The sequence below is a fragment of the Schistocerca gregaria genome, chromosome 5, assembly GCF_023897955.1.
Source record: "Schistocerca gregaria isolate iqSchGreg1 chromosome 5, iqSchGreg1.2, whole genome shotgun sequence".
Taxonomy (NCBI): Eukaryota; Metazoa; Arthropoda; class Insecta; order Orthoptera; family Acrididae; genus Schistocerca; species Schistocerca gregaria.
The window spans coordinates 642,097,100-642,113,391 of record NC_064924.1 but is presented as its reverse complement, the minus strand read 5'-3'; the positions used below and the strand labels follow the sequence as shown (position 1 = coordinate 642,113,391).

The 16,292-nt window shown below is 40.6% G+C and overlaps 1 protein-coding gene across 1 annotated transcript in view; it reads right to left on the bottom strand.

The window, feature by feature from the left end:
* Positions 1 to 16,292, bottom strand: part of LOC126273094 (phosphorylated adapter RNA export protein) — a 105,341-nt gene that overhangs the window by 77,863 nt on the left and 11,186 nt on the right. The window contains exon 2 of the mRNA XM_049976520.1: positions 12,483 to 12,793. Coding sequence (XP_049832477.1) covers positions 12,483 to 12,793 — 311 coding nt within the window. The remainder of the gene's footprint in view (positions 1 to 12,482; positions 12,794 to 16,292) is intronic.

The window sequence follows — 16,292 nt, the reverse complement described above, 5'->3', positions numbered from 1 at the left end:
ATGTTCATCTTATATCCTCCTTTCAAGACACTATCCATTCCATTCAACTGCTCTTCCAAGTCCTTTGCTGTCTCTGACAGAATTACAATGTCATCGGCGAACCTCAAAGTTTTTATTTCTTCTCCATGGATTTTAATACCTACTCCCAATTTTTCTTTTCTTTGCTTTACTGCTTGCTCAATATACAGATTGAGATGTGGCAATGGTTTAATTAATACATTCGTAGTTGCACATATTCTGAACATAGCTGGCTTCACAATTAATAGCCAAAATATTTTCTAGGTTTTCTAGTGAAAAACTGTAGCGCTTGTCAGTTAGAATCAATTTATACGCTGAAAAAGAATGTTCTACATCAACAGATGTGACAGGAGCGTACTTCATTTTCAGCACATGTCGGACAGGAATGCTGCACTCAGGAGTGCTGGATTTTCCACTAAGTATGTCGGCAGCTGCACATAACTCCTTCAGACCAGTGTTGTTCTGCATTTTTCCCCTACTTCACCTGGCGCTTCATTAATTTTCATTTTGACTTCTTCAAGCAAAGAAATATTGTCATAGATAGGTCTCCCTGAGCCTTCTAATTGTGAAATTATTCTTGCCATAACTGTGTAGTGGGCCCTAATGTAAGATAAGTCCCATTTTAAATAAGAATCTTTGAGTAACTCCATTGCTGCAGTTACGAATGCAGCATCCTCCGGTATATTTTCAACCACCTTCTGGACAGCTGAGAGATGCGTACTATAGTATTCTGCTGCCATCAGCCATGTGCCCCAGCAGGTGACAACAGGCTCTGGCGGCAATGGGACATCTGGAAGCGGTTCTTTGAATGCCTGTATTCTTGATGGTGCCTTAACAAAAATTTTCTTCACCATAGATATTACTTTATTTACTTTAGGAAATTATAGCCTTACTTGCTCTGCTATGAGGTTGATCCCATGCACTGCACAAGTTATGTGCAGCATCAATGGGTAGAATACTTTTAATAGTTTTAACGCTGCTATCATATATGCAGCAGCATAAGTGACGGCCAGAAGCACCTTATGCCCATTGTTCACAAACTGTGCTATTGTTTATTGGTTAGTTTTTGCAAGCTGTTTTGACTCTGCAGGAATAGACTGATGGCAGTACTTCTCAAGAAAACCTCTGAAAATAGTGTTTTCTAGTTTCCGAAAGGGAATATTTGCTGCCACAAGTGCATGACGCAAATCACCGCAAAACTCTCTCTCTCTCTCTCTCTCTCTCTCTTTTTTTTTTTTTTTTTTTTTTTTTTGGAATGGATTAACCAGATATATTGGTTAAAAGAGTTTGCTTCAATTTTGACTTTCATTCAACATTAGCTTTATGTGCGATTCCATCTGCATGCTGAGTTAAGTGAGATTTCTTAACACTCGAAACCTAATACGAGAGAAAAGGGAAATGCAGTTTAGAATCGCATAAAAAGAGTATTACTTAAGGATAGTGATAAAAAAGAATCCTAAGTGACAGGAAAATAAGAAATCTAAGAAAAACATCAACTAACCTCCTTGTTGCATGCTTGGCAGAAAATAATTTTCCCATCTGTTGTATAATGCGGAAAATCCTGCATCCACTGTCTTATATCTATAGTCTTTGAACTAGCTGTTTTCGGCATGGCGTAGTATTCTCACACAGAAACTAGAATTTATTTTGCACTTAGAACGTCAGTAACACTTTAACACAGTGAACGATGGCCTGTGAGGTTGTTACCCCCGCCCCCTCTCCTGCGGAGCATAGGAGCGGTAGGAGAAGTACCGTACTCATTGCCGGACATATGGCACCTGAAAGATGGCCGTCCCTTCTGAACAAGCGAATGGAATCTGCCGGTGCTTCAGATGAAAACGTCTCACTACTGGCAAATGATTTTCCAAATCGGAAACAGAGTAATTTGATAGGACTACCTGTAGACAGCAGCGAGAAAATGCGCGAAGGGCAGTAATTTAGCTATAGAGGGCGTCTACAATTAACTTTGTGATTTTTTAATCCGTGCTCAGCTTAAGGCCTATGAAACCGTTTCTTTGCGAAAATACACAGCTGGCCAGAATCCTACGAACGAAATATTTTCAAATATAACATTTAGTACTCCCACATTCGATTCTAATGTGTAACTCAAATCTTTGACCTCTTCCCATTCACTCACCAAAGTTAAGCACTGTCGCGCTCGGCACGTACTTGGATGGCTAACTATTCAACCGTGCAGAGTGCTGTTGGTAGTAAGGCAAGCAAAGGAATTGTAAATAGCCTCTAACGACCTTCGCCTTCGACGAGACGTAAAGCCCTAAGTTTACTTCCTTTTTCTAATCTTTGAAAACACAACAACTCTATGTCAGATTGACGAAATAGGTACTTTTAGGATTTTGATGCCGAAATAGGCAAAATTAGGCGTCGACGTCGAAATACGCAATTTTAGGTCCTACAGAGCTAACGGTATTCAGTTTAGTTAGTCATGAAATGCATAAATATCAACTTATGTGCAGATTGGAGCTAGGGAAAAAAAACAAATTTTAACCTAAAGATCCGAGATCTATTTTTTTACGTATTAGTAATAAAACACCTATAAAGAGAATTTGGTATTAACAGGGATAGTGATAAAAAGAAATAAAAAAAGACCAAAGTGTTAGGCAAATACAAAGCATGAGCACATATCAATTAGCCACCTTGCTGCACGCTGGGCAGAAATTTTTTTTCCATCTGTCGTATAGTGTGGAAAAACTTGGAGCCACTGTCTTATATGGTGAAATATGCACTTTTTAGGATGTTAAAGCCGAAATAGGCAAAAATAGGCACTAACATCGAAATAGGCTTTTTAAGGTCCTATAGAAATAACACTATTAAGTGTAAATAGTCATGAAATGCATAAGTACAAATTTTTATGCAAATAGGTTTTTACCTCAAATCTGCGGTCTAGTCATAAGAAACAAGACATCAGAGGATACTCCAAGAGTCTTGGAATTTCGTGACCGTACTAAACTGCATAGTTCGCCTTAAGCGCGCATTTGTATGTTCAGATTCCCAATGACGTACGCCTCGAGCTGATATTAAGCATTCTGATATGGTTTTCGGGGCGTAAATTTTTTTGGAGTACCAGTACCGTACTGTATTCTCTTCTTTATTATTGCATATTACCATAAGTGCTAGAAGTTGAAAACGTGCACTTGAAATGCAGCAAACAGTTGAAACTAGCCAATAGTGTGGAATTAAACACTTCGTCTCTAATAAATTTACTGCTTCAGCAGGAAAGCTTAATAAAAGCCAGATTTCTTTATCAAATCGACAAAAATATCTTTATTGTTCAGCAAGGTGATTAATGCCACTGCTCTCCTCACCAGAACGTCAAAAATTAAAAAAAGACTTTTCAAAAATAAGTTCATTTTGTAGCGCACATCTTTCTGAAGAGTCTGATGCATAAAAAATATATCCTCGAGGAAATGTAAGGCATGTTATTTTGTCTTTAGTGCGCTGAAGTGCGGTGCCACTCCTCTTCAACAACATTCTTATACCACTCGTCACTGTATTTCGCTCTGTGGAACTCAAATGTGTATATTTTGTAATGGATGCCATCAAACTATTTCAGAAAAGTGGAAATTAAAATGTCCTGTTGTGCCTCTCCTGCTCACAGTCGGCCGGTTTGACATCCTGCCTTCTAAAAAATAAAAAAGAATCGCAATTAATACTTGATGGGATTATTTGTAACTGGGTCAACAAGAACTCTTCACAGGATCTGGACTCTTTATTGCCTATTAGCTAATAACTTGCTCTTCTATGTGGCAAAATTAAATATAGGATACCTAAAACCAGTACAGACAAGAGACAGGCAAGACAGTACACATTTCTTCAATCCTTAGGTCCTATCAATTTTTCTCTCTTATCTTGCTGCAGCTTTAAATGGCGTGCTTTTCTTTCTGCGAAAAAATAATTACCTCGTCAAAGTTCGTCAAACTTATTGCTACATGAAAAATCGAAATGTGATCATTTAATACTGAAAAAGCTGTTAATACAAATAGCATCCAAGGCTGGTGTGGTTTCTCAATCTGTTTACGTCTTATTTTGTCACTGTGTGCTTGATAAAACAAAATAGGCCTATCCAATATAGCAGCAATTGTAACCCACACCAAATAAGAGAGACTGTTTTGGCAATAATGATCATTTTTATAGTACGACAATATAATTCACGAAGTACCAATACGAAATACTTATCTGGCCCACTACAATCAAAAAGCTTTGTTAGGAAATAGTTTCAAATTTCGTTCATACACTTTAGTTTCTCGAGCACGAGACCGGAAAGTAGTACAACGAAATTCTTGTACAAATTTGGAATCGTCATATTTTTCCATAATTTGTGTGATGTCCCAGTTTCTTCTCCTTCCTCGTTCTAACAAACAATCTTGCCATCACTAATCCTGTAACTATTCCTACCACTGTCAAAACTCATTCTCCAGTTAAATTTACAAACCCTGCCACAATCGCCAGTTTAGTTATCCAGCGATTATTCTCCGGTTAGGCGTTATTACATGTTCGTACAATGCGTTTTCCGAGCTACTCCCAGAATGGAACTTAAGCGGCTCCTAGCCAGGGACTACAACTGGACCTGTGTAGTGTAGTGATCTGGGCAAACATTTTCTGTCAGAATTTCACTTTCACACCGAGAAGATAATACATTATCTTTCTTAACTGTTATTCCTGTTAGTCGTTTATTTCTACTCTGGTAGTCTGAAGCTATGGATTTCGCTAGTAATTATAACAGCGTTGAACATTTGCAAACCGAATCAACCACATAAACAATCAGCAGTTGGCATTCACCGGTACGGCTTTATTCCGCTCAGCTCGTATAGCCCCATCTCGCTCTGTCTGCAGGAAAGTTAATTTCTAGACGCGACAAGGATTCCCCCGGTAGAGACGTCACGTACACTATACACGCATTCAAAAATCAACTAATAACTCATTCAGAAATCAACTTAGAATGTGTTCAAAAAATGTCCAAAAACCAGCACTGGTGCGTTTCTAAATCATATAAATAATCGATAAACTGACGTGCGCTGGATGCTAGGTGCTTTGTGAAACAAGGTTTTTTCCGTCTAGAATATAGATTTGTCCCCTCCCGCCGAAACTGCCGCTCGATTCTGATACCCCGGTTTGAACCGCCCCCCCCCCCCCCCCCCCCGCCCCACCTCCGTCCAACACTAGATCCAGGCCTGCTGCATACGAATTAATCTGCCAGCTTGCTGCTTACACAGCAATCAGACACATTTCTGTAGCCAGAAGCCAGAGAAGGTATTACTCATACGCGACTCAACTGCACATGTGCACGAGCCCGCTCTTAACTGCTTAAATGAATCTAATGTAAACAGTTGTGACATCACACTATTTGTTGTTATGAAGCATTGCAGTCTTCCTAAAGCCTTTGATACATTTTGCTGTTGGCAGACACTTGTACATGCACTGTGTTATTTTATATGGTGCATTTTCTTTGGAATGTAAGTTTTATTCCCCCCCCCCCCCCCCCCCCCTCACCACCACTCTCGTTCATGTTTTAATGCTGCAGTATTATTCTGCAGTAGCAGGATACAGTAATATCCTTTGTTAGAGTATCAGTTCTTACCAGTCAAAATTACAAAAATTTAACTGAAAACTAAAACAACAAAAAATTCTCAGAATACTAAAAAATTCCCAGGTTTTTCCCAGTTTTCTCCCGGATGAAAAAAGTCCTTGGTTCTTCCCGGATCTCCCGGGGCATATACACCCTGCCTGGAAGAGAAGCTGAACGAAATGGAGTGTGTCTTGATAGGAGGATATAAGATGAACATCAACAAAAGCAAAACGAGGATAATGGAATGTAGTTGAATTAAATCAGGTGATGCTGAGGGTATTAGATTAGGTAACGAGAGTTTTTCTATTTGGAGAGCAAAGGAACTGCTGTTGGTCGAAGTAGAGAGGATATAAAATGTGGACTGTCAATGGCACGGAAAGCGTTTCTGAAGAAGAGAAATTTCTTAACATCGAGTATAGATTTAAGCGTCAGGAAGTCTTTTCTGAAAGTATTTGTATGGAGTGTGGCCATGTATGGAAGTGAAATGTGGACGATAAATAGTTTGGACAAGAAGAGAAGAAGCTTTCGAAATGTGGTGCTACAGAAGAATGCTGAAGATTAGATGGGTAGATCACATAACTAATGAAGTGGTATTGAATAGAATTGGGGAGAAGAGGAGTTTGTGGCACACCCAGGGATCAGTGTTGGGGCCACTCCTGTTCCCTATTTATATAAATGATATGCCATCTAGTATTATGGTTAACTCCAAAATATTTCTGTTTGCTGATGACACTAGCTTGGTAGTAAAGGATGCTGTGTGCAACATTAGCTCAGTTTCAAATACTGCAGTATATGACCTAAGTTCATGGCTTGTAGAAAATAAACTAACGCTAAATCACAGTAAGACTCAGTTTCTACAGTTTGTAACACACAATTCAACAAAAGCTGACATTTTAATTTCACAGAACAGGCATACGATTAGTGAAACTGAACAGTTCAAATTTCTAGGTGTTCAGATAGATAGTAAGTTGTCGTGGAAAGCCCATGTTCAGGATCTTGTTCAAAGACTTAATACTGGCATTTTCACTATTCGAATGGTATCAGAAGTGAGTGATTGTTCGACACGAAAATTAGTCTACTTTGTTTATTTTCCATTCACTTATGTCATATGGTATTATATTTTGGGGTAAATCTCCCCATTCCCATTCTAAAAGGATATTTTTGGCTCAGAAACGGGTGGTTCAGGCACTAAGTGGTGTAAGTTCGCGAACCTCTTGTCAACCGCTGTTCACGAGTCCGGGTATTTTAACATTGGCCTCTCAACATATATATTCCTTACTGTCATTTCTTGTTAACAATATTAGCTTATTCCCAAGAATAAGCAGCTTTCACTCGGTTAATACTCGGCAGAAATCAAACCTGCATTTGGATCAGACTTCCTTAACTCTTGTGCAAAAAGGTGTGCATTATACTGCTGCATTCATTTTCAATTTAAGCTACCACTCGAATTAAAAAATCTTAGCAGTAATCCACGCGCTTTAAAATCGAAACTGGAGAGTTTCCTCATGGGTCACTCTTCTTATTCTGTTGAGGAGTTCCTTGAAAAATTAAGCTGATTCTTATTGTACTGTTGATTGCGTTTACTTAAACATATAGACTGACTTTTTCGGTTTCATAAACATTTACTTTTATCTGTTATTACTTTTATGTTGTAATTTCATGTACTGACCTTGAAGATTTGCTCCTCAATTTGGTCCTACGGAACTTTAAGTGTTAATAAATAAAAGTTCAAAAGGCTCCTGTCGCAAATTGAACCTTGCAGTGATGTACCAGATCCAGTATCTGCAATGCTTAGGGTGATACCGAACCATAATCAAGATGGTATTATATCACGGCTTTTGAGGAAGGGTAGCGCAACCCCAACTGGTGTTAGAAGTGTTAAGGTGCATTCAGCACTTTCACTTAAGCTGGCTAAGATGAGAAATCCACATCAGTTAAGAATCGAAGACCAATCCAAAAAAGCGAGAAGTTCCACCACATTGAGTAGTTGATCATCGCGGTAAAGGTCTGGTTGTGGTCAAATGGTATGACGCCGACAGAAGTGCGTGATCCGAGTCTTGATGGCTGAAAACCGAAAGCTATGGATGAGAGCCCATGCCTGTAACTTTTGTATGGCACCTTGAAGTCGACATTCAGTTACACCCACACTAGAGGAGCAATAGTAGAGGCAAAAGTCATCGGCATACAAGGAGGGTGATACTGAGGATCCTACAACTGCTGCTAGACCATTGATGAGCTAATAAAATTTTAAATAAGGGCATCAATGGCTTGTCTTCTGGGCCCAAATTTTTTCTAAGTGGCTGGCCCTCAAAGTGTTATGTTTTGAATGAGATTCAGGCACTCCGTGATTTAAGAAATTCATCGCAGAGTCTCACAAGTAATATAATTCACTTTGTATAAAAGAAAATTTACTTTGAAAATAATGCTTCTCAAATCGCCATTCACAATGTTTTTCTATGACCATGACATCATGCTCATTGAAAACTGTTTGTTGTTGCGAAGTACTGCATAGTCCTTGTCCTAAAGCCTTTGGCACATTTTGCTGTCAGTACACGGTTATGTGTGCACCATGTTTTGTTGTTTTAAATGGCACATTTTCATTGCAACTGAAGTGTTATTTTAGTGTTATTCTCTTGTTTATGTTACACTGCCGCAGTATTATTCTGCAGTAGCGGGCTGAAGCAAAATTCTTAGTTGGAGTATCTGTTCTTACCAAAACCACAAAAATTTAACTGAAAATTGAAACAATGAAAAATTCACGAAATTCCAAGTAGTTTCTGAGTTTTTTCCCTGGATTTTCCAGTTGCCCCTGGGTGTATACACCCTGTTCACTTAAATGACAGCTTCACAGCCTGCACCATCTGGATCCTTCCTACCAGCACCAGAGTTTCTAAATTGTGCAAGTGGAAACTATCCCTGCGATATATCACATGTTCCCACAGTCCGGCCTTGGCAGCCAGAGACAGTGGTTGTATGTGTGTGTTAGTTGTGCTTATGTGAATGTGTGTGTCATCTTTTTTTGACCGAAAGCTCACTTGATTAGCAGTCTTTTTGTTGTGCCCATTGGCAACTCAACATCTCCACTATGTGGTGAGTAACAATTTATCCATTTCACAATATTGGCATTGTTTTATATATAGAGAGATATTTACTTCAAGTTATTGACAGTGATGGAATAGTTAACAAGTCTGCAAACCGAAACAAGGAAAAAGACTTCTGAATATTTTAAAATTTTGTCACTTCAATACAATTTTAATTATTTCTGTACAAATATCCAATTTAATACTTATTATATTAACTCAGCTCTCCAGCTTACACAAAACATGAATGAAGCTTATAAAACATCATGTAAAAGCGAAATGTAGGTTTTCAGCCCCTTGAGACACGGTGGACTTTTTTTCTGCCACCTTAGTGACTGCCTCAGCTTCCATAGCAGAAAACTTGCACTACTTTACTGTACCTTCAAAATCCACACTGCTACATACTAGTGAAGCAAGTGCGTGAAATTTTGGCCGAATATAACAAGGAACAAAGTCGCCAAAACTCTAAAAGAACACATAGAAAGGTCCAATCTTCATAAGCATTATGTGAAGATTCTTTTAATAAAGTATTACTCAACAGAAGTTCCTGTTGCAGTAATACAAGCTTGGACAAGTTGGAACTTGGAACCAATACTCTAGGACTGGATGTGTGTTGGATACTTCAACTGACTTTATGCCATATCTGTGCATGTGTAAAATGGATTTAGGAACAGTTTTTTGATACGAAATATGCTACACCACATGAACTATACAATATGTTACAAAACAATTTTTTTTTTTTTTTTAAGTTGATTTGACATATACTTGAACCGTGTGCATTTATACTCAACTGTTGTAATTAATTACGTTACTTCCCTACGGAAGAATTGGCTTGACAGATGACAGAACGACATGTCCTCAGTGGGAGTTACACTTAAGAGACTCTTAAGAATGTGCAAGGTGAAGCTAATGTGCAAATGATTGGATGCTGATTGAAGGGAGGTGAATAGAAGAAAGTATACTCACAGAATTTTAATATTTAACTGAAGATAAAAATTTAATGCAGCCTAATATATTTTTTCTCTAAAACTAATCACAGAAACAATTCAACATAGCTTTGTGTGGAGACACGTGAACACCTGGCCTTGAGATGCTTCCCCATTCACTGATTCACCAGTCTAAACATGGCTACACTGCCAATAGTAGGGCAATCCAGTGGTTGTTTCTTTCCACTGAATGTGTCTATCTGTGTTATGCAACAGACTATGAAGTACAGTGCACTGTATACGAACATACTGTAATGTCTATAGCTGTAATTGTAACTTTTATAAAGGACATTACTGTAGTAGGTATTAGATGTTCGTAGCTTACCTGAAAAAACTGCTATTTGAAATGGCTTCTCTTCTTTTAGTTTGGTTAACCGGGTGGTAACTGCTGTGTCCTGTTACTAGTGTGTGTGCGTGTGAGTGTGCAGAGTGTAGTGTCATCATGCATGTATACTTAAGCCGAACTAGAGACTGCCAGTACAAAACGTGCACACGGGATGGTCTCCAACTCACTAACTACCACTGACTTGCACCTGTATATGTGTGGAGCAGTGCTGACTCACACTGTGTTCTTTTAGTTTGTACCAGTCATATCAGTGTATTTGTGTATCGCTTATGTAGCACCTGGTGTATAATTCTTCTCTCTTGTTACGTGTGGAGTCACAAGAGGCTTATTTCCGTTACTGTTCAGATGTTTATGAATAAAGCCGTACTCATGTTACTTGAACTGATTCAGTGTATTACTTGGTTACTACACGATTCGCAACGAGTTTGGAACACTTTCCACATGTGCAGTCTTTACATGCAGTTTCATCTGATTTAGCCATGACAGATGTTGTGCTGTAGCCCAGATTGAACAGCTTAATTCGGCAGTGACCACTTGTCAGGTTCTATTAAAAGATAGGGTACAGTTCGGCTGGTCTATCTATCCATTTTTCCTCCATATGATGATTCGGCCAAGTATTGAGAAGTTGATAAGAAAAGATTTAGGCAGTATTTTTTGGCTTTCAGTGTGATAGATTCAAATTTATGAAAAGCCTTATACCTCTCACTGATTCCAACTATGATGTATCAATTACTATGTCAGCTTGGCCCTCTGCAAAAACCAGCAGCTCTTACTTTTGATCAAATGTGCAGTTTATTAATTAAACACCACTGCAAACAAATTAATCTAATAGCTTTGCAAGTTGAATTTTACTGATGCCTCAAGAAACCAAATCTGTCACACAGGGTCTGGACAGCTGAACTTCACAGCCTTTGCCGTAAGTGTCATTGGATGAGGTTACATTACTTACGCTTTTGAGGGTCTTTTTTATAATGAGTGGTTGCCTTGAGCCTTAGCTTCTGATAATGGGCCCCAATTCATTTCTCACACATTTCAATTGTTTTGTTACAGTCATAGCGTTCGTCATCTTATGGCTCCGCCAATCCACCCTCAATCAAATAACGAGGCGGAACGACTAGTGTGTATATTCAAGTCCCAAACGAGGAAGTTTGTTGTGGATTCTTCACTGAATGTAGCCTTTCTGCATTTTCTGAGCACCTATCGCTTCACGCCAAGGGGTCACAGCTGGCTGCCACGCACACTCCTCGTCCTTCTGCGGCCTGCGCTACATCTTCTGCGGTCAGGCAAGTGTGGACGTGAGGGTTGGAAACCGGACCAAGTGCATACTGACCACTCTTGTCCACCGCCAGGGACACCATCTTTGTGACGTCCATGCAGCCGATGGGCTCTTGGCGCAACACCTTGACCAGCTACACCCTCGCTCGCCACTGGAAGCTACTAGAGGGTATGGCCCCTGCTGATGCAGCCTGCCCCACCACCCTATGCCTTGCGTCCATCGTTGCCTGCTATGGAAGTGTCCCCATCCCATTGGCTGCCTCCGTCATGCGCAAATGTATTAGTGATTTACTTGCCACACATTACTTACTGCGAATCTGCATTAATGTTAGGTTATTGCACGCAGAACAATCATCACTGTTATAGCACATCAACCAAGTGCAGTATGTGGCTTACCCATTACCTGTGCATAAATAATTGTAAATGAGACTTGATATGTCCATTAACAGTAGGTTATTGAATATCAAACTGCAATTAAAGTGTTTTGGACTGTAAACCAGGTGTGGACTGCATCATTTGAAACTGCCCACTTTCGATAACCACTTTTCAGCAAGATTCAATGGAGGTGTAACTACAGGAGGTGTATTAGCACAGGTAAACATGGTAATGTTACAGCCTGAGTAAGTAAAAATAGTTTAAAGAAGTACGATGGCAGTAAATTACCGATATACTTTTTATCAGCTTCCTGTCTTTGTAAATGTACAACTTCATTTGCTCCACATCCCCGTAAGTTCTCCTTCATGATGCAATCTACATGGTGAATGTAAGTGTGAAAACTCAGTATTTTATGTATTTCAGGATCTTTAGTTTTCAACATATTGAAATCTGACCCTGGTAAATGTGAAACTGAAGTTTCTGTCTTCAGAAAATAAATTCCTTTGTCTGTTATCTTTAATTAATATTTACAATGGTTACTTTTTATCACTGTTCCAAAATAATATTTTAGTTTTCACCATTAGAACAATGCCACCATACCATGAAAAATAATAATATACACAATTATACAATCAACTTTTGACTCACATCACACATGAGGAAACAAATCCTTACGATTCTTAACACTTGTCCTTACTGAACAATATGATTTAAATTATTTAGGCACCGAAAATCACATGCGCAATTCACAATCACTGAAACTTGTGTTGAAAAAAAAAAAAAAACTACCAATAATACAAAATGTATCTGAAACATACCTGCTGCGGTCTATAATCTTGTTGGCAACGTCAATATTTACAAGATCATCCGTAAGTGCCGACTCTTGCAACTCTGCACACCAAATATCATACTTCTTCTTTTTAATTTCTGGTTTCAGGCGTGTATCAACAGAAGTAGTGCGTTCAGTTTGCATTTTATGTCTTTTTGCACTGAAGCACGGAGAGTCACTGTCTTCACTTCCACTGTCTGAACCATCATCAGCATCATCATCACTGTTTGCATCGTCCACATGGACATTAGGAGCAGCACAGTAGCTTACTGGCCTCTCGAGCGGTGTGTACTCCACGATCTGTGTAATTACAGGAAATTGCATTATATGAAACCTATTTCTAAAAATTTAGAGCAGCTCATATGCAAGAATTAACAACTACCCGAACATATCGTAAACAGTACCTCAAAATTTTCTAAAAGCAACATACCACTACCTGCAATGCTGAGGGTGATGCTGAACTGTATGCCACACTCTCATAATCAAGATCGGATTACATCATGGTTTTGTAAAGCTGCAGAAGAGTAGTGAGATCTGCACCCCAGCTAGTGTTACTCAGGCAGCAAAGTATATGAAGGTGCAGCAAGCATTTATGCTTTAGGTGAAGAAGATGAGGAATTCATGTTAACCGAGGGCTGAAAGACCAGCCCTAAAAAGCAATAAGTCTCCACCACATTCAGTAGTTGGTTACGGAGGTAAAGTTCTGGTTGTGGACGAATGGTATGACGCCGACAGAAGTGCGTGATCCGAGTCTTCATGGCTGAAAACCGAAAGCTATGGATGAATGCCCATGCCTGCACTTTTCATATGACACCTTGCAGTCAAGATTCAGTGACATCCACACTCTAGGATCAATAGTAGAGGCAAAAGTCATCAGCATACAAGGTGAGTGATACTGAAAACCCCACAGCTGCTGTTAGACCATTGACGGCTACTAGAAAGAGAGGGACACTCACTACAGAGCCCATATCTCTTGGATATGGGGGGTACTGTGGGAAGCACTGACTCTAACGCAATAAGGACGGTGCATCAGGAAGTTCTCGATAAAAATTGGGAGCGGATCCCAGAAACCCCACTTGTGTAAGGTAGCAAGGATGTGGTGTCATAAGCCTTTTGCAAGTCGAAGAAGGTGTTGATGTTGGGAGAACGGTGTTTGCATAGCAGAATACAGGTAAACCAGATTATCAGTAGTGGAACGGCCTTGGCAAAAACCACCCTGGAACAGAGCCAGAAGACTCCAAGACACAAGGACCCAACACAGCCGCCTGCTCGTCACGCGTTAAAGTAACTTACAGAGAACATTGGTGAAACTTATTGGGCAGTAACTGTTCATCTCTAGAGGGAGCTTACCCGGTTTCAGCCATTGTGGTGGAAACTCGTCTTCATTCCAGATGTAGTTAAAACTGGCAAGTATACGACAATGACAATCCACCAGGGGGTACTTGATCATTTGGTTGTGGATGCTGTCCGGCCCAGGTACTGTATCAGGCAGTGGGCTAGGACACTGATGAATTCCCACTAGGTAAATGGAGTATTATATGGATCCACGTGGCATGTAATAAAAGATAATTGCTTTTGCTCCACTCATTGGTTTAGGACACAAAAGGCTGTTTGATAATTCTAGGACACCAAGGCTCAAGCATAAAACACAGCAAAATGTTCGAAACGGCGTCTGTGTAGACAGTGCCATTCTACCAGGTACTCCTACAGGTGTCTGGTATCTGTAGAGACATCTGATATTCATCCAAACCTGCAAAGCAGAGGTATGTGGTCTGATGGTTGAAACATGTGTTCCCAGCATGCTTGTTTCCATTGTTTCATTAGAGGGTGAACCCTTCCATGGAGCCATTAAGAGGCAATGAGGTGCTCCATTGATGGGTCCCACTTACGGTGCTGGGAAGCCTGCCTACAATCTCTAATGGCCTCTGTGACTTTTGGTGACAACCAACGTAAAATCTTCCATTGAGGCGGACCTGAGGAACAAGAGATCGCTAAATCAGCTGCCGAAAGAATGGCTGTAGTTGTATTTTGGACTGTGTCGTTAATATCCCCATGCGGTGGAGAACGAACAACAACAAGAGACGCAAAAGCACCCCAGTCAACACTGTTGAGAGCCCATCTGGGCAGGCATCCAGGGGAGTGATGCTGAGGCAGGGACAGGAGGATCAGGAAGTGGTCAATAGCATGCAGGTCATTGCGAACTCTTCAATGGGTGGATGGAAGAACAAAAGGGATGCAAATAAAAGGTCAATGGCCGTGCACCACACTGAAGTGTGTAATATCCTGAAACGCCCTTACCCACAAAGTCAAGGCCTCCAAAGGTGTATCACCTGCCTCGAGATGACTGGGTGTTTGTGTTGTTCTCGTCATTTAATTCATTAGAGGGCAAGATTGGACTGAACAAAGGTTGGGAATTTGTATGGGCGCTGATAACCGCGCAGTTGAGCACCCCACAAACCAAACATCATCATCATCATCATCATCATCATCCAAATGTGTATTAATTAAGAAGCACAAGATCACTGTATAAAGTGTCCAGAACATATGCGCAAACTCCACCCAACCACCCTGTCATAGGTAGCATGATTTTTATAAAAAAAAAAAAAAAAAAAAAACAGTATTCATGAAGGGCTGGGGTCCACGTCTTGTGAAAGGATGCAGAAGGTACAGGAAGTGTTTAAAAGCTGTCACAGCTCAGAAAGGTGGTGGAAAAACCGGTACAATTCCACTGGATAATAATGCTGTCGATGTACTGTGAGGCCATGAAGGGATCAAGGAGGTAGGTTATGCCCTAGAGTTATCTGCTGATGCAGGTTGAGGGGTTATGGCATCAATATACATAGGTTCTTGGGTCAGTTGTGCGGTGTAAATTTGGGTCTCAGGACCACTGAATTCTCCACATCAGCCACAGGGATGGAAGAGGTGGGATCTGATGGTTTGGGGGCCACCGTAATGTCCGTCTTCTAGGAGAGTTGGGTTGTTTTGGAGGAAGAGACCAAACTGCGAGGTCATCGGTCTCATTGGTTTAGGGAAGGGCGGGGAAGGAAGTCGGCCGTGCTCTTTCAAAGGAACCATCCCAGCATTTACCTGGAGCAATTTAGGGAAATCACGGAAAACCTAGATCAGGATGTCCGGACGCGAGACTGAACTGTCGTCCTCCCGAATGCGAGTCCAGTGTCTTCTAGGAGGACTTTTTCTTGTATTTCCTCTCCTTAGAGGACTTTCGACGATTGCAAGGGCTTCTCTGAATCAGTTTTAGGCAAAGATAATCGTAAGCCCTGTGATCGGCAGGCCACTGGCTCATGTTTGGTTGTAGACCAGTGGAAACCTTGGAAGAAAGTGTCCTGAGGGACCCTTCCCTGCCCAGAGAAGCTGAAAGAAGGTGATTCGTGTCTGGCTGAGAGGTGGGGACCAATGTCCCTGGTTGGTGGGAAGCCACTAATGCCTAAGGATATGTGGGGCAAGCAGCAAGAGGGGAATCCGCCAACCATCAGGGAGGCAGATATGGTTGAGCCGCACTGAGGGACCGTCGTAGGAGGTGTAACATGCATGATTACCATCACCCAAGTGGGTGATGTGATAGCTGTAGCATATGGCAGTGTTTCACTTGCTGGTTGCAACTATTCATACTATTTCTTGGCCTGCTGGTTAGTTCAGTTTGTCCAGAGACCTGTATTTCTATATTTTCTTTTCTCTCTAGAAAACAGTGCAGTCTAGTGAGCAGTGAGAATGGTGAAATGGTGCTTTCCACGGCTGACACGGATAGGAGGTGAGGCATAAGAAGTGTTGCATGCAGCTC